This window comes from Notechis scutatus, chromosome Z (assembly GCF_049901735.1).
Source record: "Notechis scutatus isolate UNSWTSFEM ecotype Mainland chromosome Z, rNotScu1.2, whole genome shotgun sequence".
Taxonomy (NCBI): Eukaryota; Metazoa; Chordata; class Lepidosauria; order Squamata; family Elapidae; genus Notechis; species Notechis scutatus.
In genome coordinates, this window is record NC_142025.1 from 135,044,201 (window position 1) to 135,067,497 (window position 23,297).

Genomic DNA, 23,297 nt, shown 5'->3' on the forward strand with positions numbered 1-23,297 from the left:
CGAGGGGGTTCAGGAGGGCTGAACGTCACAGTTGTGAAAGAAATACCTACTGACATTCTGCACCCACAAAGAGAAGCTTGCTTAGAAAACACAACCTGACATAGAACCCCTGTAACAGATTTCCTTTGCCCTTTGGCACTCCCCCCCTCCCCAGTTAAGATGGAAGAACAGGGATAGCCCCTCCCCACCCCTCTTGTTAAAAGAAGAGGTCAAGTACTCCAGCCTCGCTTTTTCTTCCCCTCCCTCCTCCAGCCTTGCTTGCTTTGTGGTTTGTCTCATTAATTACAGTTCTCCGCAGGTTACGTTATTTGCTCGTAAGGGAGGGTGATGCCTCTAATTTTCCTTGGCCGCCAGGCTTCCAAAACAGGTGCTCTGCAATTGTAGGCAAGCCCTGGACTTCCTGGATCAGTGCGTTGCATGGACTGCGGAGTGCCTGGTTACAGGCACAAAGGAAGGAGTAGTTCTCCCAACACGCCAAACTTTAATTGGGGAGGACAGAGAAACCGAGAGACCCAAGCCTTCCAACCCAGCCTCTGGATTCACCCGTCTCCCCTCTCGTTTGAAGCAACAGGGGAACAGGTGAAACGAAAGAGGATTCATACCCGGAACTCTTAAGAAGGAAGGTATGTTTGCAAAAGTACCAGAGTGGAGTGTGTGTTCTGCAGCGCAACGGGGGGAAGAGCAGGTCTCCCAAATTTCCTCTTGAGCCAAAGAAATGACTTCAAAGGTAGGGGCTTCGGAGTCAGGAAGGGTTTTCCAAGGGGTCGCTAGGCTTCCTGAACTGGGGGAAATGAAACAGGCAGCATTCAGCAGGGCTTGCGAAGATGAATAAGAAGCAGGGCAGCAGAGGTGGTGAGAAGCTGGCCGTTCCTACCTGCCCCCCACCTCTCCCTCCACTTTTGATAACGGAGGTGCAAGTAGTAGATGTGGGAGAGGGAGATGATGTCTGGAGGGCACAGTTGGGGTAAAATTTGGCTAGTTGTAAAGGAGATGGTGCCCAGGAGGAATTTATACAAAGGGCTTCCAGCTAGTGACTTTACAAACAACAGATGGGGCTGTAAATTCTGCTTTTATCTGGCCATCTTAATTGAGGTTTGTATGGGTCAATTGTCACAGTTTTTCATCCCTCCACTTTCACCGAAAGATCTTTTGCACATTTAAGAGGAGGAAAACATCCCCCCCCCAGAGAACGAGTAAGATTTCTCCATTATACCCCATTTTTAATTCGTTTTTACACAAACCCCTTTATTATTTTTATAAATAACCCAAGGCGGCAAACATTTAATATTTTTTCCTCCTGCTTTTTTCCCCACCATAACAATAACCCTGGGAGGATGGTTGGAGAGAGAGAGAGAGAGAGAGAAATATCTACAAATAGTTATCAATTTATAATAGTTTATTTAGTGGCCGTTCAAAGTTACAACAGCATTTTAAAAAGTGACTTAGGATTGTTTTTCATACTTACGTTGGTTGCAGCATCCCCATGGTCACATGTGCTTGGCAACTGACTCACATTTATGACAATTGCAGTGTCATGTGGTTATGTGATCTCCTTTTTGGGACCTTCCAACAAACAAAGTCAATAGGGAAATTAGACTCATTTAACATCCATGTTACTAACTTAACAACTACAATGATTCACTTAATAATTGTGGCAAGAGAAGTCATTAAATGGGGCAACTTTACTTAACAAATGTTTCAAGTAGCAATATTAATTTTTGGGCTCAATTGTGGTGGTAAGTCGAAAGTCACCCAGACATTATTCAGGCCTAAAGCCGGATTAGACGTTGCCTGCCTTCTGGGTTTTTAGCCTGGTGTGTTAACCACTAGGTCAAACTGCCCTTTTAGAGGGACAGGACATTTTAAAAGAATGGGGTGTAAGGGTATTCCTGGAAAAGCATGACTAAAAATGTGGGGAAAGATAGGCTTATTCCTAATTCCCATAGCGTGTTCCTGGCCTTCTAGGAGAAACTGGGACCATGGCTTCTATCACCAAACCTTTCTCCCCTAGTTTTGCAAAGCCTTCAAATTTATAGTCATAATAAAAGGTGAGGTAAGAACAAACAAAATAGGCCAAAATCTTACCCAAAGCTGACTTGCTGCGGTTAGAAAAGAACTGAGGAAAAAATGACCATTTCTCAAGATAATCACAACCTTGAAAAATATGTAATATTTGGCTCTCCAGATACTGAATTTTAGTTCCCATTGTCTCCAGCCAGCATGGGCAGAGAAGATAATGAGAACTGTATTCTAGCAATATCTGGGTTGCCACAGTTGGTCCATCCCTCTTGCAAAGTACTATTTTGTGCACTCCCCTTAAGAATATACCAAAATGAAAAAATCTTATTGAACCATTTTCTCTTCCTGAACACCATAGGAGATGTGACCTGAAGAACGGATGCTTTTTCAAGTAAATGTATTTGCAGCTGTGCGAGGCTATCCTTCTACAAACTGGCGGTTTTTGCTTGCTGAGATTTTTTTCTTTTTCTTCTATTTCTATACAAATGAAGAAATGTAACATCTCCCCCAACCATTAGACTGGGATTATATAACAATGGGAAAGAACATCAAACTAGCTTTTCTGAAACCATCTTAACATCCAAACAACAAGAGAATTAAAAACTAGTTGAAGAAGAAACTTTGATACCGACAGTCCAGATGTTACAGGTGTGAAATTTGATTGGATACATGGGGCCAACCCCTCGTTAATCAGTTAAAAGAAGGAAAGATTGTGGATTAACCTGTCAAGACAAATATATAACAAATTCCCATAATCTGAAATTGGAACACGGTTTTGCTGACAGACTGAAAAGTGGAATTTTCGTGTCTGTCATTCACTGGCCCTTCTCTGAAGTTTTTTTTCCCAAGTGGCTTTTATTGGCTGGAAACTATGAGAATTTCTGAGTTTCACATGACTCAAGAAAGCATGTAAAATTCAGAAATTTGCTTTAGCTAAGAACTGAACATTGTTTATTTGCTTCAGGAAAGAAAACACAATAATCCAGATATATTTCTCAATTGTTCATTCAACCACATAGTATAACAAATATCCCGGTAATAAATGAGTGTAGATTTTTTGTTGGTGGTGGTGGTTCGTTGCAGGTAATTTCTGACTCTTATCTAGCCCCATTTGGGTCCAGAAAAAAATATTTTTTTGAGGTTTTTTTTTGCTTTTTGATATGTTTTCACGAATGTAAATGAGCTATTTACTGCAAGTGTGAAAACACCTGAAAAAAGAAAACCGGGACTACTTCTCAGGATAAACTATTAGAAAGAATGTTTGGACTTTGTGGAGATATATGATTTTTTTTTACATATGTACAAACACAGACTGGCTCAACCAGCTCTTTCAATGTCATAATCTCATCAGAAGCCTTCGGATGTTAGCTGTCTAGAAGGAGATCAGTAACTTGAGATTTGTGTAGCCAAATCCAGGGTTTAAATGAATTCCTCCATCATAGCCATCAGTGAGAAGGAATAGAAGTTGCAAAAGAAGGGATTATAGGGAGAACTCTGTGGGTTTCTACAGAATTGTTTAGGAAGTGCCACAGCCAAATTGTACATCTAAATTAACGTGTAAGAAGATATTGTGGTTTTGTTATTCGCTTCTACTACAGATGATTTGTCTTTAATGCAGGATTTATTCCATGTTTTAGAGCACTTGCCTTCACCATATTAGGTAGGAACACACCCAGATACCTTTATAGACTAGATTAAAACATATGCTCTAGGTCATTATTAAAATAAGGGCTTAAGCTGTTAATTCTCTCTACTCTGGTACTGGAATTGAGATTTGAGATTAAAAGAGTACACTATTTGATCTTGATAGGATAAAATAGGTGCTAAGGTCCTCTACCCTCTGCAACTTCTTTTTTCCTATTTTGTTCCTTCTACTTTTGTTTTCCACCAAACGAAGCCTGTTCAGGTGGAAAAAAAACAGCTATTACTATGTTGTTTGATTAATTGCTAACCAGCCTAGTCTGTATTCTTCTTTTCTTCTGGTCAGATGGCCATCTAATATCCTTTGAATCAGGGTGGAGGATTAAAAGATAGAACAATAATATAATCAAGGGTGTTGTCACTAATGTAAAAGAATATTAATAAGTACTTGAGGAATCTGTTTTCCTCTCACAAGTTTAGAAAAATATTAGGAACAAGGAGTTACATTAAAGGAATTGTTTACATTAATTTTCTAAGATTTCAAGGCTAGACCAGGAAGAGTTGCTCCTGTCCAGCATCACAAATACTGGCAGAAAGGACTGGAACTCGCTAAAATAACAGGGGTATCCTGTAGACACTTTAAAATTGTGTGTTATGTTGTCAAAGACCATGGCTGGATCCCAGATCCGCTGCCTGGAGAGCGAAGAGCCATACAGTAAAGTAACTGAATCAAATCCTGAATTTTATTATTGTGAACGACAGCGGTTGGCCCTTGAAGCTCTACTTGCCAATGGTGAGGAAGCTTTCAATCAGTGCCTCTCCCGTGAAAAGCTACGCCCCTTTCTGTCGGAGGGTGAATTGCAGGAATTAAAGACTGCAGCAACAGCAGAAGAATTACAAGCTCCCCCTTCAGGTGGAGCAGGGACTTACAGCTTTGGAACAAAGGGATCTAGTCTCAGCTACTGGCCTCAGCGTTCAGATGAACCACCCCCAGAACTGGAACTAGGGTGGCCAGACAATGGGGCTTGGAAAGGAATTACCCGAGCGGAGGTCTATACCCACCCACCAGGAGAAGGAGCACCACATATTAAGGAATTGGTACGCAGCTGTATCCAACAAGCCCACAAGGTATGAAGGAAAGGTAGCACTGGGCATTTTCCTCTTTAAGATGGAAAAAAAGAGTGAGAAAATATGTGGAGAGTTTTAACAAAGCTATTCCGCAGAAACTAGCATATTCCCAAAACGGAGATATTTCAATATTATTGCCATAGAAAAATCTTCGTTAAATTGTCTTCCCTTCCAAAAAGGCAATGCATTGTCAATTTCCATGTGCAATGTAAGTCAGCATATCTGTAAAATAATAGTTTAGAAGCATAAGTATGTTTTTGTTTGAAGAAACTGTTGTACATCATATTTGGTAATACACCATGATGGTACATAACGTCTGCCAATTCCACTTTTGAAAAGTATAAATATTAGCATGTTTAAATGTACTGGTCTGATAACGAGGTGGCTTCTGATTAATTAAAACTATATTTAATACATTAGTCTAGCTAGTAAAAGATACAACCATAATATACAGGTAGTCCTTGAGTTATGACTATAATAGAACCTGCCTATAACAGTTGTACCTTATCCAGGAAAGTCAGTTACAAAAATGTCTGTGGAGATTCTCAGTCATCCAGGTTATGGTTGTCCCAAACCTGCTTTTTCAAACAGCAACTGGGCTTCCTTGTTTTTCTGTGAAGACTTTTTACTTCTCATCCAAGAAGCTTTTTCAATTCTGGAAAAACAAAGTCCATTTGCCTTTTGAAAAGGCATCTGTGGGTCAATTAGAAAAAGAATATTCTCTTAAGTTGAAATCAAAGCCAAAAGCCAAAAATTTCTGAGCCCACACAATAAAATATAAATCAAGTGAAGTACGTGTACCACGGGTGTTGGCAAAGAAGTACGTGTACCACAGGTGTTGGCAAAAACAAATCAAGATGTTTGAATCAAAAGTATTGACTTCTTTAAAACCTCCTCTATCAATGTCCTGATGTGGCCACTCTTGAGTCATATAATTCTGCAAGCTGGATTCGGGTCCACTTTACTGTTATTTTAAGGAGATTTTAATTTGGAAATCAAGGTTGCAAACCTTTTGCTGGTCTCACAAGCAAACTGTTTCTTTTCTAGGTGATTGCTATAGTCATGGACATTTTCACAGATCCTGATATTCTCTTAGATCTGTACGATGCAGCAATCAGGCAGCGGATACCAGTTTATCTTATACTCAGTCAGCAGCATCTTCACTCCTTCCTCTCCATGGCTGAGAAAACTTGCCTTAATGTCCGTCACACAGAGGTGAATAGAGGAACACTTCAGTTTCTAAGCAGCACTCACTGGAGAGCAGAATCTCGGCATGGAATCAATTCAATTAATTATCATATGTTTTGCTTTTAAATGCCCTCTCCCCCAATACACATACATTAATGACGGCATTAACGGAATGTAGGGTCAAGATTTTGTCAACGGAATCTTTAGAATTAATTTTACTGAGCAAATAGTTTGAAACATTGAAGGGTCTCTGGTCAAAACAGGTAGGGGAGTTGAGAATGGATTTATATCACCGTCAAATTCCTAGCTGTAACTACCTTTGATTTTAAATGTAAAGTTGTTCTATTCTCATTGGATTTGCAAAGTTTGTTAATTTGTATTTTTTCAAAATAATCTCCAACGTACTGGATGACAATCCAATTCCTGACTTGGCTACAAAATTGACTAGATAGCCATTGTGAAAACTACCTTATCAAGTTATAGTGCTAATAAAAAGATGAAGGGACCACAGCAAGATTGTTAAATCTGCCCACCCAGTGAGATCTAGTATGAAGGGCTTACTAGGGGTCTCACATTAAGAGAGAATGATATATATTTCGTTTTACTAGTCATAAGCCAATCAGAGTCCTTGAGAATGGAGTGGCATATAAGCCAAATAAAGTCTTGAGTACCTTGAAAAAAGATGGACATGCAAATAGAATAAATATGATTTGCATATTTTAATTGTACATATGTGGTGCATACAATATGGGTACTTTCTTGTATCTCAGCCAATAGAAAAATACAACTGATTTTTTTTTAAAGGTACCATTTTTTCAGGCAAAACAATATGATTGAGCTAAAATGCTCCCCTTTGGGGTACATGTGCCAGATCTTCAAAATCTTTAATTGTGACCTTTGTACAGTGTTTTGATAGTGAATCAATCAGTTGGAGCATCTTTTCAAAAGATACTGTTTTCTAGATGAGCAGAGTTGGTCAGTGACATTTCTTCTAGATCAATTCTAGGTCATTGGTTTTTTATATATATATTAAAAAAACCAATGACCTAGAATTGATCTAGAAGAAATGTCACTGACCAACTCTGCTCATATATATATATATATATATATATATAAAACAGGCCTTTTTGTACTGTTCTCTTGCATAGAACCTGCGAGTCAGAATTCTTAGTGGCTGTACCTTCCAAAGCAGAAACCAAAAACAGGTCACAGGAACCCTGAAGGAGAAATTTCTGCTGGTTGATGGACAAATTGCAATCACCGGCAGCTATAGGTAAGAGCTCTTCCTTGCTTTTCTGTGCAATAAATGGAGTTGTTGTGGATCCTGATCCAGAAAGTGGCAAAATCATAAATAGTTTATGGCTGCAAGATCTGCAAACTGCCTCTCTGAGGATGTCAGCTTTTGATCAAGAACAGCCTTATGCCCTTAAGAGTATTTGAAATCAGCAAGTGAAGCTTTTCTCAGCATTAATCCGATCACTCATTAAGCTCTGTGTAATATTCTTCTCTCTTGGGAAGGTGTGTGACTCTCAATTAACAGGCAGCTTAATTTGGTAACTTTCCAAAGTTTCTCAAAAACCTAAGTAAGTTTACTGCTTCATCAAAAAGCAAATTATAGGGGATTAATTACAAGACACTAGAAATGCAAATTGAGATATTTACAGCTCAAAACAGAGACTGGTTGTAGGAATTGATGAGGAATAGTGTGTGATAGAAGAAAATGATAATTCAAAAAGAGTTCTGCTCTAATGGGGTGTTCGTGCTGAATGGTTACATTTTCCAAAAGAGGATTCCTTGGGTTGGTTGATCCATGCAGATAACTCTGGGAATCTCCTTGGATCAAATTGCTTCCAGGCTCAGATAAGCATGAGATGATTTTAAATTCTGCTGGCTGCCATGAAGATGGTTATGGCCATGAAACCAAAGGGGAAATTGATGCTCTTCGTGGTATGGGATGATAAATTATGATATAATGGAAAATAACACAAGACACTTGGGGCAGAACACATATTAGCCAAAGACATAACTAACCACCCTCTTCAATCTTCATCACTTCTGCTCAGCCTTTGGTTATATTCTCCTCATCCTAACTCCTAGGATCAACCCAGTGAAGGGGTTGTCCAGATGGCACTGTGTTTGGGGATAGATAATGTCAGAATGGTACACCAAGGTTTATTGGAATAGGGGTAAAGGGACTGTATCCCTCTAGATACGTAAGGTTTCTGAAGTCATGGGAGTTAGAATTCAGCCACATCTGAAGGGTGCAGAGGCTCACCAGCCTTTCTCTAAAAACATTGGCTCAAATAAAGGGACACCAGTTTTCCATTCTGAGTGGAATCTTAGTTTTATAAAAACATATATGATTGGATTTGCCTACATTTCTCGTGTATAAATACTCTTACCATATTTCTTCCCACTATGATTTTGAGATGTTAGGTTTTTGGAGACAGGGAGATAACATTGAGAGCACCATAGAACTATCTTGATACACCACAACGTGGGCCAGGAAACACCTAAAGAAATGGACCAGCCATATGCTCGTGTTAACATGCTTTTCCCTACTCCCTGCATCATCAGAAAAATATTCCAGCCTAAATTGCATTATCCAATGGCTGAGCCCCATCCTGCTTCAGGAAGGAAATGAGCATGTGTGGCTGTCCTTATCTTTTTAATGCAAGGCAAAGACAGTATCAGATAGATATTAAAAAGGACAGATCCTTTTCCAGAAGTCAGGTGCCCATTCTTTCCTACACTCCCAAGCCAAAAGCTCATACAAAGCAATGCTCTGTGACTGGAGAAAGCGTGCCCACGGTAGCTACAAGTGATCAATAATAGATCCCAGGTCTAATTGTATTAGCCACCACATCATTGATGAAATATCCTAAATTGTGCGCATGGTAAAAATTAAGAAGAGGAAAACCATTACTTTGAAACTGCGAGAACTGAGGGTGACCTTTAGTTCTCTCAGCTGAGTTCTGGGGAAGAGACCAGAGCAATATCAGGGCATCTTGTACCATGGTTAGGGGCTGCTGGATGACCTTGCAGGAGGTTGTGGAACATCAAGATATTGTAATCAAGTATTAGTTATGGGGGGAAATTAGCGGACACCATAAATGCTGAACAGCTCTACGATGCTTGAATGAAGGTTTCAAACAGAAGTTCTTTACCCATGTCAGTCTGTAAGGAGAAACAACCACCAGGACCTAACGTTCCAAAGATACTACAGAAAGTACAGGTGAATGGAGAAGGTTCAGGATAATTCATGAAATTTAAGAACTGAGGTAACATGATTACCATGGGTCCAATAATGGCCACCTCTCTCCTAGTGATTTCAAGCATCTTCATAATATCACTCAGTCCACATTGAAGTGATAAAAAACTCATTATCATTAACTCATTATCACACAGTTGAGTGTCTGTATAGATACATATTTTTCAACCTGTAGAGGTTAATATTTGGAATAGACTCTCCTACTCGAGCAGGGGGTTGGACTATATGACCTCCAAGGTCCCTTCCAACTATGTTATTCTATGAGTCTTAAGATGTGTAGACATCAGTTTCCAAAATTAAGGTTACCAGGGTTAAAAAAAACACTAATTCAGTTGCTTGCTAATGGAAAAGGGACTTGTAATAAATAACAGTACATTCAAAAATTGGCAAGCAGGATCGAGCTACCTCTTCTTCCATGGTTCCAATGTTCTTTTTCTATAAGAACTGTGCAGGTGGGTCAGTTCTACCTAAGGGAATGGTTTGATTTGACTTTGGGCTTTGCCTCTCCTTCCGAGCGTGTCTTGTTCTTGAGCTTCCAAAACCTTGAATTAGGTATGAACTGTTGTGTGTGCGCACACACATACCCAGTGGAGTGATTGTCTCTCATTCTGTTTCCACGCTGGAAGCTCTGCTACTGATCTGCCTGTTCTCCATAACTACTCACAGTGAAGTCTGCCAAGTTGAGTGACAGATTATTTTGTCACTTTCCCAAAAGGCAGAATCTCTCTGGCTTTAATGAGATGCGTAATGGATAAGAAATACAGGAAGTTATGCTTTTGACAGCATGGTATTCGAGAAAACGCCGCCTGTCTTCCATTTCAGCCTGCCTTACACACATTAGGTGCCTCTGGGTATGCCAAAAAAAAAGGGGGGGGGGAGGGAATGAGAACCCATATGTGAGCTCAAAGCTCTGCTGTTTTAATCGAAAGCCTCCCTCATTGGGGAGTCATACAAGTCCTGGAGGAAGAAAAGTTTGATGCAACTGGTGAGGTCTTTCCTGGTTCGCTTTTTAGTTGTCCGCAGCAGAAATTAGATGGTTGATGAGTGACACAAGATCGAATCTGGGTTGGTCACCAGAACTACAGATTTATGCTTCCGAGTTTTCGGGCTCATATTGGAGCCCATCTTCAGGGAACTTCTCTCTAGAGGAGTAGGTGCTTGGGGTTGTTCTGTGAGTTGTGTTTATGTGGTGCCTTTCTATTGGCTGATGGGTGTGTTGATGGCTGGCAATTGACTGTCGTTTCCTTGTGCTGCCAAGTCCTTGGCTCCTAAGCACCTTATAAGCTGATGGTAAATCAGCACTCCTTTTAACTGAGAAGGGACCTGTTTTCCAGGCTTCAATCATTTCCCTGCCTATCTTTGTACCTGCATGGCCAACGATCTTAGTAATTGCAAAGTTAAATGAGTGTCCTTATTCATTGCAATGTGATGAGTTCGGGTCTCCTCGTCTGACTGCTCACTTGTGTTCTTACAATCAGAAGTGTAAATCCCTGGTCCTGGTGAATGATCCAAAATCGATCTCATATCATTATCCCGGGACACATATATTTGCCTTCATTCGTGGTTGATGAGTGAATATGGGTAGCAGAATTGGAGAGAGCTCTGTGCTAAATGGATCGCGATCTATTGAAATCCATTATGAGATTAGTCCAAGTAACCCTCTGGTCAGTCATTTCTTTGGTTCAGGGAACCCAGCTTCACTTCCCAATTTCCTGTCCATTCTTCTTCTTGAGATCTCAAATACTACCATTTCTAAGAATTCAGAAATTGTCCGTTGACTCTCCTTTTCATCTTCCGCCCACCAGGAAATTCCATCCAATCTTTTGCCTATGGGAATACTAGTATATTTTGTGCTGCTCCTTTCTTATATGATATCATGTAATTTGACATCACTCCTCTGTGACGTCACCCTGTGGCCTTATACCCAGGCCTCCAAATACTGTAGCTTTTGGCACCCATTGTGATGTCATTGCTTAAGCAGTTATCAGATTCTAGGAGGCAGTTGCTGGAGATTCATTCTACTTTTTCAGCGGGTTAGAGTAGCAAGGCTGTACACTGTGTAATATAATAGTGAGAGAGAGTGGAGAGCCAAAAGCTGGGATCCAGTTCTGTAGCTTTAAATAAAAAATCAACCTCAAGAAAGACCAGTTGACATTAAGTGTCTGGGAAATTCCTGTACCAGTCCAAAATTTTCTTCTGTATCTGGTGGGTTTTATAAATCACTGCTGGAGGTTAGCCAAGGAGCAAAGTGGAAATTTACTTGAATTTCTGAAACTAGAGAGTGCATAAGTCTAGTTTTCTCCTAATAAATAAAAACAAATACTACTCTTGCTCTTTGAGAAGTGCAGATCAAGGCATCCTGGTTTATTTCTAAAGCCAAATATCTTCTGTTGATTAGTTGCCATTATATGCTGGGCAGACTTCCCAGATATAAGCAACTGAGACTCAGAATATTAGAGATGAGTTACTGCAATCTCCTGTTGAAGCCGTATGAAGAGAAGCTGTAAAAAGCAGAACAGAAACATAATACCATCAACCAAATATTTTTCCTTTGGACATTTTGATTGAAAGCTGGAAAAGTTGAACTATTTCTGAAGTCTCTGAAGCCACAACCTTTAGCAAGCTCGTGAGGATGCCAGCATTACAAAAAGGAAATTAGCTGGTACCACTCTTAAGCAATAAAGAGTCCACACTGCTGAAGCGCCATCTCCCCTGAGTTGCGATGAAGTGCTCTTTGCAATTTAGCCTGGTATGCATCTTGGTTTGCTTGCTGCCTTCCACTCTCTCCAAGGACTGTATCTTTTGCGAAATTACTTCCTCCACAATATGTCCTGGCCTCAGGATGAGCTGCGCTGAAGACGAAGACTGCTTTGTGGGTGAAGGAGTTGCCTTGGGGGTTTCAGACATCCTGAACAAGGGGTGTACCCGCTCCATCAACTGTGGCAAAGAGCAACCTGTTGCCTACATGGGCGTCACCTACAGCTTGGTGACCAACTGCTGTAAGGGAAACTTGTGCAACAGGGCTCAGTCCCTGAGAGGGCCTTCCCTTTTCTTTCCGTTTGCCCTCATCAGCCTCCTGACGGGCTTCCTCTGATTTAAAAAAAGTTTCAAGCAATAAAATAATTGGGATATTTTTGGAATGTTAAATCTTTGTGTCTGTGATGTATCCTGGCATTAGGTGAAGGATAAAGGTAGTCCTCCACTTACAACCTTAATGGAGCCTGTCCGTTACAGTCGTTAAGTCATGATGGTTGTAAAGCAGTCTTCATGTGATCGACTTGATTTCGCCCCTTTTTTTACGGCCATCATTAAGTGAATCAACATGATTATTAAATGAATCTGCAGTCATTAAGCAAGTGCCACGGTCATTATTGTTCGCTAAGGAAATATTTTGGCTGAAAACTGGAGGGAAATACTGATTTTTGCCCAAAACAACATACATTGTGTCATGTGATTGTGGAACACTGCAAATGGTCGTAAATGCAAGCTGGCTGCCAAATGCCCAAAAGGCTGTCCCATAACTTGCTGCCATCAGAACTTCAGAACTGAGTCGTAAATACTTTTTTTGGGGGGGGGGCGGCGTTTTGTAACTTTGATAGGTAATGATTGGTCATAAGTCAAGCACTGCCTGTAATTGCATTTATGTCACAGCTTTTTTTTTTTCAGTTGTAGTTTTTGGTAGCAATGCTATGGTCAGATGGCGAGCAAGGAGGAGGAGAAGGAGGAGAAAGGAAAAGCTGTGGATCTCTATCCAGAGTTTTCTTGCTCTTCATTCCTAACTTGGCCTCTAAACCAGGGATGTCAAACTCAATTTCATTGAGGGCCGCATCAGGATTGTGTTTGATTTTGGGGGGCCAGGATGGGCATGGCTAGCTCAACGTCACTTGTGTCAGGGGTGCTTATGGGGTCCTGAGCCTCTGCCAGTGAAAACGGGCTCCCGAGCTCTGCTTCCAGCTGTGGCGGCCTCCTGCAACCCTCTGCCAGAGAAAACAGAGCTCGATAGAGTTGCACGAGGCCCTCCCGAACACCATTTTCACTGGCAGAGGCACCACGGCCCGGTCCCTCGTTGTTTCCAGGGTGTCCCCATTTTGGCTGGCAGGATGCTGTAGGAGGCGGTCTGGGCCGAAAAAGGGGCAAGGGGCCATGCGAGGTCCCCACATCCCATTTTGGCCAGCAAGGTGTTGCAAGAGGCCACGCCCCCCTACTGACCAGCCCACATTGAAATCCAGTTTGACACCCCTGCCCTATAGCATTTCAGATCAGTGGTTGTCCAATTTCTTCTTAAAAACCTCCAGTGATGGAGCGTTCACAACTTCTGAAGGCAAGCCGTTCCGCTAGTCAATTGTTCTCTTACCTAGGGTGATTTATGTTTATAGGTGGGTTTGCTGTACTGATGGAAACAGCACATTCAAGACACTAAAAGAAAACCCAGGAATACTCTGACAACAACACAATTCATTCAGAATATGTAGATTCTATGTTTACCGCCAAGTCCTTTGAGTCCATTAACACATCACATTTTGTTCCCTGTGGTGGTTGTAGCAGATTGCTGTGTGGAACACTGCCACCCTCCTGTCTCCCAAGTTCAGGCACAATTTCTCCTCATTGCTTTTTGATGGCAGTGAATCATGCAGACCAGCTTGCAATAATCCCAATGCTCTGCTTCTTCAAATTTGGGCCATGAATTTCTCCTGTGGTCAGTCAGTTTGTGCATTTACTCCTCTTTCAGATTCAGGTTAAAGGCTTGAACTTTATTTTATTTATTTATTTATTTGATTTGTCAATCGCTTGCAAGATAATAGGTATAAGTATAAATATGAGTAAGAATACAGGAAATAGGTACGAATAAATGGGGACAATAGGACAGGGACGGTAGGCATGATTATGCACTTATACACGCCCCTTACAGACCTCTTAGGAATGGGGTGAAGTCAATAATGGATAGTTTAAGGTTAAAGGAGTGGAGGGTTAGAGAATGTAACAACAGAGTCAGGTAGTGCATTCCGGGCATTGACCACTCTGTTGCTAAAGTCGTACTTTCTGCAATCAAGTTTGGAGCGGTTTACATTGAGTTTGTATTTGTTGTGTGCTCTTGTATTGTTGGAGTTGAAGCTGAAGTAATCATTGACTGGTAGGACATTGTAGCAGATAATTTTGAACACTATGCTTAAGTCCAACTAAGTTCATGGTTGTCCAAGCCCAACATTTCAAGTCTGGTGACATAGAGTATTCTGTTGCGAGCAGAGAAGTACTCTTCTTGTGAAATACTTCTGGACTCGCTCAGTTGTATTAATGTCCAATATACAGTGTGGATTCCTGACAGATGAGCTGCATTTGAGTATTGGTCTAGCAAAGGTTTTGTATGCCTTAGTTAGCAATTCAATATTTCCGGAGGAGAAGTTTCATAAGATTAGAGTTACAACTCTTAATGCCTTTTTGGCAATGCTGTTACAGTGAGCTCTGGCACTGTAGGTCATTTGATATGAGTACTTCAAAGTCCTTGACAGAGTGAGGGTCATATCCACCAACTTGTATTTGGTGTACTGATTTTTTTTACCAATGTGAAGGACAGAGTATTTGTTGGTCGAGATTTGGAGTTACCAATTGTTTGACTATTCAGACACATAATCAAGAGCAGAGTAGTCCATATGTTTTTGCAGTGTAGGAGTTGTAGACTGCAGGATATTTTTTTTCCTAAAACCAAATAGTTTTTTGAAGAGTAGGTTGTTTGACTCTAAGTGAAGGGTGATGAATTGGTTAATGATTGATTTCATGACTTTGCACATGACGCAACACAGTGAGATTGGTCTGTAGTTTTCAACCAGGCTGGGGCCACCTTTTCTGAAGATAAGGATGACCGTAGCTAAGGACCATAGGTTTGGTAAGGAGCTGGCTCTGAATGATATCTCATATATAATGCTTAGGGGTTCTGCTATGGCAGAGGAGAGCTTTTTTAAGAAGTATGCACATAATCCATCAGGGCCAAAAGATAGGGATGGTTTTAGGTTACGTAGTGCCTTAGTCTTCCAATTCTTAGTCGCAATGACTTCCTGTCTTTTCATCACTGTTTCCTGGATCTTTTCATCTGGATGCACTAATAACTAAATATGGGACCATAGCAGGGGTGGGCTTCAAACATTTTAGCTAAGGGTTCTCTGCCCAGTTGCTGGATGGGTGTGGCCAAGGGTGGGCACCTATTTGCTAAAACCGGTTGTTAACATTCTAAGCAGTTCGGAGAACCGGTTGTTAGAAGAAATTACTGGGCTAATAAGGAAGGCAGGAAGGAAACATTCTGGTGTTGCTTACAGAAACTGCCTCTCCATTAACCCTTGTCACATTCTTAGCAGGACTAGACTTCCTGTCTCAGGAACGTCTCTGGAGTTTCCCCCCCCCCCTCCTTTGCTGGTACTTTGCTTGTGTGGAGTAACCATTCAAAGTTACAATGGCACTGAAAAAAAGTGACTTATGATCATTTTTCACATTTACGACTATTGCAGCATCCCCACAGTCACGAGAGGCCAGGAGAGGAGATGCGTGCTTCAATGTGAGTGATGTTGAGTTGTCCACGCCCAGCCAATAATGTGACCACCAAGCCATGCCCACGTCCACAGAACTGGTTGTTAAAAAAAATTGAATCTCACCTCTGGGTGTGGCCATGGTGGTCGTAGCCTAGTCAGCCTCCTGCACCATGGTGGGGGGGGGTGTTTTTGCCCTCCCCAGGCTCCGGAGGCTTTCCTTGAGCCTCTGAGAGGGCGAAAACAGCCTCCCTGGGCTCAGGAGGGTCTCTGGAATCCGAAAATGGGCCCATTTCTGGCCTTCCCAAACTTCCGGGAGGCCCGTTTTTCACCTTCCCTGAGCCTCTGTACATGGCCCTGCACTTACCTGCATCCCAAATGGGCTGTGTGGGACTCCTGGGAGGGGAGGGGTGGGCGGGGCCAGCCAGGAGTGGGATTTGGGGGGGGGGGGTCTCCAATCTATGCAGAATCTTAGCTAGGGGCTCTCCCGAACCCCTGTGAACCCCTAGCAGCCTACACCTGGATCGTAGAATCTTAGAATCATAGAGTTGAAAGAGATCTTGAAAGCTTTCTAGTCCTGCTTGAGCATGTAGAAAAATGATCTCCCACTTCCTCAATTCAAAATGTGGTCCTGTGTGATCTAATTCAGGGGAAGGTTTTTTTGTTTTTTATTTTTTAAGAATAATGAATTTATTTAATCATAATGACAGTCCATTAAAGGAAGGGACATTTTAATTTCATTAGGATTACCCACAGAAAGGGAGACAGATGCCACCATTTCAGCTGCCTTATGGATGGGAGGCAAATAGAATTTGCCCATATATAGACCCATACGGTATCAGAGACGTGGTTCTATAGGTGGTTTCACAGAGTTGTACAATAGCCTTCAACAAGCTCCCCCACGATTACTTCACCTTGATTGCACAAATCAGCCACATTTGACTGGTCTGGAAGGCCATGAATCATCTTCTGATCTGTAAACACTTCTGCAGCTTTAGTCAATTAATTTCCGACTCGGGTTTTGCTCCAGAAGATACATTTGCAGTGTTTCCTCTGGAGTCACAGAGAGGTCAATTCTCACTGCTGGGGAAATGCCCTTTTCCTAACACCCTGCTGTTCTTCCCCTTATCTTGAGATAGGACTGGCTCTGCTATGTACCCCATTCATTGGCATTTTGGCTTCTTTTTACGATGCTGATGAAATGATTGTGGCAAAATTGAGGAAATGGGTGGGGAAAGGAGTAAAGGCCTGTTGCCATTTTATAAGCCCTTCTCATGGCCACTGTCGGGCTCCAAAAAAAGAAAACCACGTCGAGATTCTGAGAGCCATTTCCTTTATTGTTCCTCACCTAAAGACAGAAATCTTGTCAAACTGAAGCAGACTGCTTACACATTAAAACATAATTACATAAAACATACAACTAGTTTGGTCTAGTGATTAAGGCTAGAAACCAGGAGACTAGTTCTAGTTTTTCCTTAAGCATTAAAGCTGGTTGGGTGACTTTAGGCCAGTCACCCTATCTCAGCCCAACTCATGTCAGAGTTGTTGTAAAGGAGGAAGACAAATTAGATATATTCACTACCTAGAGTTATTTATAAAAATAATAAAAGGATATAAATAAAATAATCTGGGAAACTATTAAGGAAGAGCTGTTTTCACCCATTTTCTCCCACACAAACTATCTAAACTACGATGTCTCTTGTTCCTCTCGAATTTTGGGAATCTAGATTTTTTTTTTTTTTTATCACAGCCGGGCAGAGAAAACATTGTATAATATGATTGAGACAACACCAGTGAGAATCTTTGCGGGGAGCCAAAACACTTTAAAATGATACCCTGTTTCTCCAACAATATGGCCTCCCCCAATAGGAAGTCCCAGCATGTTTTATAGGCATGAAATGAAATTAAGCCCCTCCCCCCAAATTAAGGCCTATATTAAAACGTGAAGTGGGGGGGAATGGTGGGGCTTGCCATTAGGAAGTACTTTTGTTGCACACCCGGATATGGTGCTGCCTGCGTTGACCCCAATACGAAGTGCCCCACCAACGCCGAGGTCAACATTCAAGCCGTCGCCGCCCACCCGCCCGAAGATGCAAGGGGGAATTAAATCACCCGAAAAGACAGCCTAGCCATTTTTTTCGGGGCTCAAAAAAAAATAAGACCCAGCCTTATTATATGAGAAACACGGTATTATTGTATTTTTGTGGAAATATCAAAGTTCTCCTAACAAGATCTAATCAGGAAGTCAAACCCATTCTCTTTCTAGAAGAAATTTTGTTCTGAAATACAAAATTCAGTTTGAGTAGTGAATGTGCAATTAGCCATGCCTTCCCTTGGAATTCTGCCTATATGATTGTTACTTCCTCTGAAATAAACCTTATTTTATATCTGCACATTCAGCTCATTATTTCCTGTTATTGCTGAAACAGGAATTTCTCACTAAATCTTTGGTCTGTAAATGTAGGCCTTTGTAGTGCTAAAGTTCTTTTCTGCATGTTTTAGGCTTTTACAATGTGAATAAAACATTATGGTGATTTTTAAACTGCAAGCAAGAGATGCCAAAGGCTTTTTATTTCTTCTTACATCTTGGTTAAAGAGGGAACGTTATGGCAGTAGGGCTTAGACATGGGAAATCTGTACGAAAACTAGCAAAACGGGATTGCTATCTGTCTATTACATCTTGAGAAATTTCCTTTAAAAAAACACTTCCTCTAACTAAATGTATCTGTGTCAAAAGAAATGCTCAACGGACAGAAACGAAATACTTAGAATAGGTTATGTTTAGCCCAGAGAGCTGAAGATTAAACAACAGCAGGGGCCACATCAGCTGTTTTCAAGTATCTGAAGGACTACCTCAGAAAATGAAACATTCACATCACACTTATCAAGTCAAAGGCCTAAGATGTCAGCTGGGGTGTCTGCAGTGACGGTTAAAAAAAAAAAAAAAGTCAAAATAGTGCTTTAGGATAAGGGTTTGCTTGTCATGATTTTTTAAAAACATCTTTCTGTAGATACCCTTGAATTTCATCTCGACATAGTAGCCCATTTGTTTCTGAGTTAAGACTGAGAGCAACCCCTTCTAAAATATGCAAGATTAGTTACTGAGTGACTCATCTCTTTTTTCCTTTGTAATCTAACTTAGAAGAAATCAGTCCTGTCTCTGAGCTTCTGGCAGAGATAGAAAGCTAAAGTGACCCCATAAAATGAAGATTTTTCCCAGTGTGGCAGCTCAGATTTGTTTTGTCTTAGGTTTTTCCTTTTTTAGGTAAAACAGACTCTCCGCTCTTTTGCCCCTATATATCTGTGTGAATTTTGTCCTTGTTTCCTCTCTTTTCCTAAAATGTTTGGGGGGGAGGCGACAGTTGTGAATGTGATATTAACCAAGATGGCTGCTCCCGATCTCACCAGATCAACAGTTGGTGATTTAGCGATACATCACTGGGTCAAAAAGCCAAATTGCCCCTAGTAAACCCACAGTGCATTTTTTGTCATTGTGGAGATCAGGATTAAGAGTGAAAGAGTACAAGCAGGGCCTTATTGGATTGGACGCTTTGCCATCTATTCCAGCAGTCAGTTCTCACAGTGGTCTAACAATTTCACAAAGAAATCCACTAGTCCCTCAGCAGATGGCCTTCAAAGCTAATCTCCATTGATCCTCAATGATTAAGGCTATTACTTATAAGCAATAAATAGAAGTCAAATAATAGATTTTGACTGAACATTGGGAGAAATTGTTTTAATGGTCAGAGAGGGCTGACAGTGACTCTCCCTCCTTCATGAGGTAATAGGTGCTCCTGTGGTGGAGTAAGATTGTTACGGTTTGGTCAGATGTGGCTTTATAATACGGCTACAGAAACATCTTTCCTTGCGGATTTTGTCTTGGGATAAAAGGTGGGACAAGCTTGTCTCTTAAGTCTAAACTTCATCCAATTCTAACAAATTGAATCTGACTTAATCCACCCTACCATTCAGCAGTCCCAACTGCTTTCTGCTAATACTTCATACAGAAGATCCAGATTGGGAAATGCATCAGTAAACGTTATATACCTGACTTGAATAACTGGGCCACTTAAAGATTTTGAGTTGCATTTGCACTGCTGTTATCCTGGTTTGTTTGTTTTTCTGGATTGTTTGTACTTCAATTTGTGGTTACCGTACAGGGCAAACCAAGAAATGGACGAATGCATCCTTTTTCAACATAACTGAATGGATGCGTTCACACAATACACTTAAGCTTAAGCAGAGAACCTTGATCGTAAACAGATTAACAGTAAAATGATAGGACTATATCAGTATGTTTGCTTGACCTATCCCTCTCAGAAAATGCAAGATGAACTTTGCCAGATCCTGTTTCCCACAGTGGCAAATATCATGCTTTGTGAACATTTCCCAGCATGGCAGCACAGTAACCAGATTGTTGTCTCCAAGCAACTGGGGTTGAAAGGTTTATTTATTTATAGTTTATTTATTAGAAGTATTTTTTATATTCTTGCTTATTGCAAAGAATCTTGAAGTGGTTTATAAGTCTGTCAAATCTTAAGATTTCAAAATCAAAATTAAAAGCATTCCATCAAAAATTGCTAAGGAAAATTAATGGCTGGAGGATGCCAACTTTAAAAAGCATGTTTTTTTAAAAAATGACTAATGCCCATTAGTTTTAGGTCAGATGTATTGCAGGTCATGCCAAAGGACAGGTATACTGCCAGAGACCATGGAGGCTTCATTTAATTGTGCTGAATTTGTAAGATTGTATTTAAAAGCCATCTAGTGTAGGAACGTACTAACTTCAATCTGTCAGATCTGTGTTCTATCTTACTGAAATTCAATGAGTGGTTGACCAGAGCTAGGTGAAAAAGAGCTAAGTGTATTTTGGTCATAAAAATTTACTTTCAATATTAAAACTGAGGGGAGTTCTAAGCCCTTGAAGACAAAACCCCATCAATCTTAATCAAAAATACTGCAGTATTACCACAAATGATGGCATACATCCTACAAATGAATTTCTTGCATGCACAAAATTTCTTTGTCTCGTCTTGAATCTATTGCTTAATCATTCCAGTGAGTGCTCTGATGTGACTGGAGAAAAAGAATCAGCTTATGAGGTACCATGCATAATTTGATAAATTTCCTGTCATGCTCTCTTAATTATATTTTTTTTCGTGTATGCCTTTTCCATCTCTATATTTATCTATTATCTCTTTGGACAGCAATGATTTTGATAGGGCAAAATCAGTCTAGATGAAGCTAGTTTTCTACTTACAACCATTTGTTTAGCAATTGTTTAGCTATTCTTGTATTTCCATGAGAAAGTTCAGAAACTGAAGTGGCTAAAATGCATAGTCAAAAATTCTCTTTTTTCCCCAACAGCTTCACCTGGACTGATGCTCGCTTGAACCGCCACCTGGTCACTCGCCTTACGGGAGAAGTGACCAAAGTGTTTGACCATGAATTTCGCACTCTGTACGCAGCTTCCTGCCCCCTGCCAGCTCTGGAGACGACCCCTCACCTCGAGGTTGCTTCTGCGGCACCTCTACCTAGCACCAATGGGCCAGATGTGACTCCATACATCAGTGTGTTGGATGGAGTGCAGCTGTCCAATCGAATTGCAGAGCGACGTTCGGTGGCCCCCCAACCTGTGGCCAAGAGCCAGGCTGGTGCGTGGGAACTTGTGTTAGCTTCGCCAGCTACTGCTGAAGATCCCATGTTGCCTGCCCCTGCTCCCAAACCATCTCTCCGAAATCAGCTTGCAGCATGGCGGGGTGTGGACTATTCTGGAGGGGGCCAGCAGGGACCTCCTGATGGACCCAGTGCTCTTAGCGATATCTACAGGAACGTCCAACGAAACCGACTCTCCACTGCCAAGACTACCGGGGCTCGCCCTAGTAAGTCCTTATGGGACCTCAGCTGTTTGAGCCAGCTGTCTGGGTCTGGCACAATAGGCTGGGGACGAAACGGCATAGACTCTGCTGAGGAAGCTAAAGTAAGTAGTGCTGATTTTTCCTCCTAAGGCTACAAATATGTTTGCCAAATACTCTAGCCTGCAATGAGGCAACTGCATTCAACCCTGTGCCCTGTCAACCAAGTTTGTAATTCAATGTCTCTCAACCTGAGCTACTTTAAGAGCTACGGTGGCGCAGTGGTTAGAATGCAGTATTGCAGGCTACAAAGACACGTGGATCTCAATTCTGGGAACCAAAATCCACAGGTCTTAAAACTGTCGAGTTTGAGAAATACTGGTTTCTTCGGAGTACAGCAATACTTGGCAACCTTGGCAACCTTAAGATGGATGGACTTCAATTCCCAGGATTATAGGAGTTGAAGTCACCCACCTTAGATAGCAAGAGCAAGAGCACTTAGACTTGTATACCACTTCACAGTGCTTTTTACAGTGGAAATAGGGCAAGGGGATAATTTGATTTAGTTACCATACTGTTTCCCAAAGGTGCTTTTCAAAAGGCAACTGGAATTTTTGGGGTTTTTTCTTGAAAACCTTCTCATCCAAATATCTTCTTCAGTCTGAGTGAGACCTGTGAAAGCTTTTTGAATGAGAAGTGAGATGCTGTCAAGAAAAAAAACACAAAGAAGCCCAGTCGCTTTTCAAAAAGCACTTTTGGGACAACCATGATCATCCAGATCATGGACACTGGACTTTGGGACCTCTGAGTAAATAAACCAAATTGTCCCCTGGCCCCATTTCCACTTCACAATCCTCACCAAAGCAGTTGGAAGACAAGTTGTTATCATTTTCACTTCTGCCAATTCAAAAACAATGACGGCATCAATGGCTCACCCTGATTTCACTCAAGAGGGGAAGAATAAAAACAGAAGCGGGTGGCAGTTTACACTCTGAAAAGGTGGAAAGAAACGGGATTGTATTCTTTTCACCCCTGTTGGCTTCACTTGTGTCACTCGGGGGGGGGGGCTCCCAAGCTGTCAAGCCACCATTCCATACACTCATAAATACTGTGCAAACCTATCCATTGCAGATTGGAAATCATGGCTTTAACATGTTATATATACACTGCATTATGTTTTATAACCATAGCTTAGATAAGCGAATGTAGCCACTGTCTTGGTCATCACATTATAAAAAAGATGTTGAGACTCTGGAAAAAGTGCAGAGAAGAGCAACGGAGATGATTAGGGGCCTGGAGCCTAAAACATATTAAGAACAGTTGCAGGAATTTGGTATGTCTAGTCTAGTGAAAAGGACTAGAGATGACATGATAGCAGTCTTCCAATATCTAAGAAGAGGGGGGTCAATCTATTCTCCAAAGCACCTGAGGGCACAACAAGAAGCAATGGATAGAAACTAATCAGGGAGAGAAGCAATGTAGAACTAAGGAGAAATTTCCTATCAGTGAGAACAATTAACTAATGGAAAAGGCTGTCTCTGGAAGTTGTGGTGGCTCCATCACTGGAGGTTTTTAAGAAGAGATTGGACAACCATTTGACCAGAGTCGTATAGAGTCTCCAAGGTTCTTTCCAATTCAGTTATTCTGGTTGACACAGATCCATGTTCTTCAAATTACGTG

General features: G+C 41.3%; 2 protein-coding genes across 2 annotated transcripts in view; both read left to right on the plus strand.

The window, feature by feature from the left end:
* The first annotated feature begins 332 nt into the window (after positions 1–332).
* SACK1E (scaffolding CK1 anchoring protein E) overlaps positions 333–23,297 on the plus strand; it is a 28,685-nt gene continuing 5,720 nt past the window's right edge. Inside the window, exons 1-5 of the mRNA XM_087945163.1 lie at positions 333–623; positions 2,378–4,788; positions 5,836–6,003; positions 7,125–7,249; positions 21,130–21,742. Coding sequence (XP_087801289.1) covers positions 4,315–4,788; positions 5,836–6,003; positions 7,125–7,249; positions 21,130–21,742 — 1,380 coding nt within the window. The 5' untranslated portion in view covers positions 333–623; positions 2,378–4,314. The remainder of the gene's footprint in view (positions 624–2,377; positions 4,789–5,835; positions 6,004–7,124; positions 7,250–21,129; positions 21,743–23,297) is intronic.
* Positions 11,970–12,341, plus strand: LOC113421784 (sperm acrosome membrane-associated protein 4-like). Its single transcript, XM_026682370.1, has one exon. The coding sequence runs from the start codon at positions 11,970–11,972 to the stop codon at positions 12,339–12,341; it is 372 nt and encodes a 123-aa protein (XP_026538155.1).

Bases quoted from the DNA above. Each gene is read 5' to 3' on its own strand.
- LOC113421784 (XM_026682370.1), top strand. From the start codon at position 11,970: ATGAAGTGCTCTTTGCAATTTAGCCTGGTATGCATCTTGGTTTGCTTG.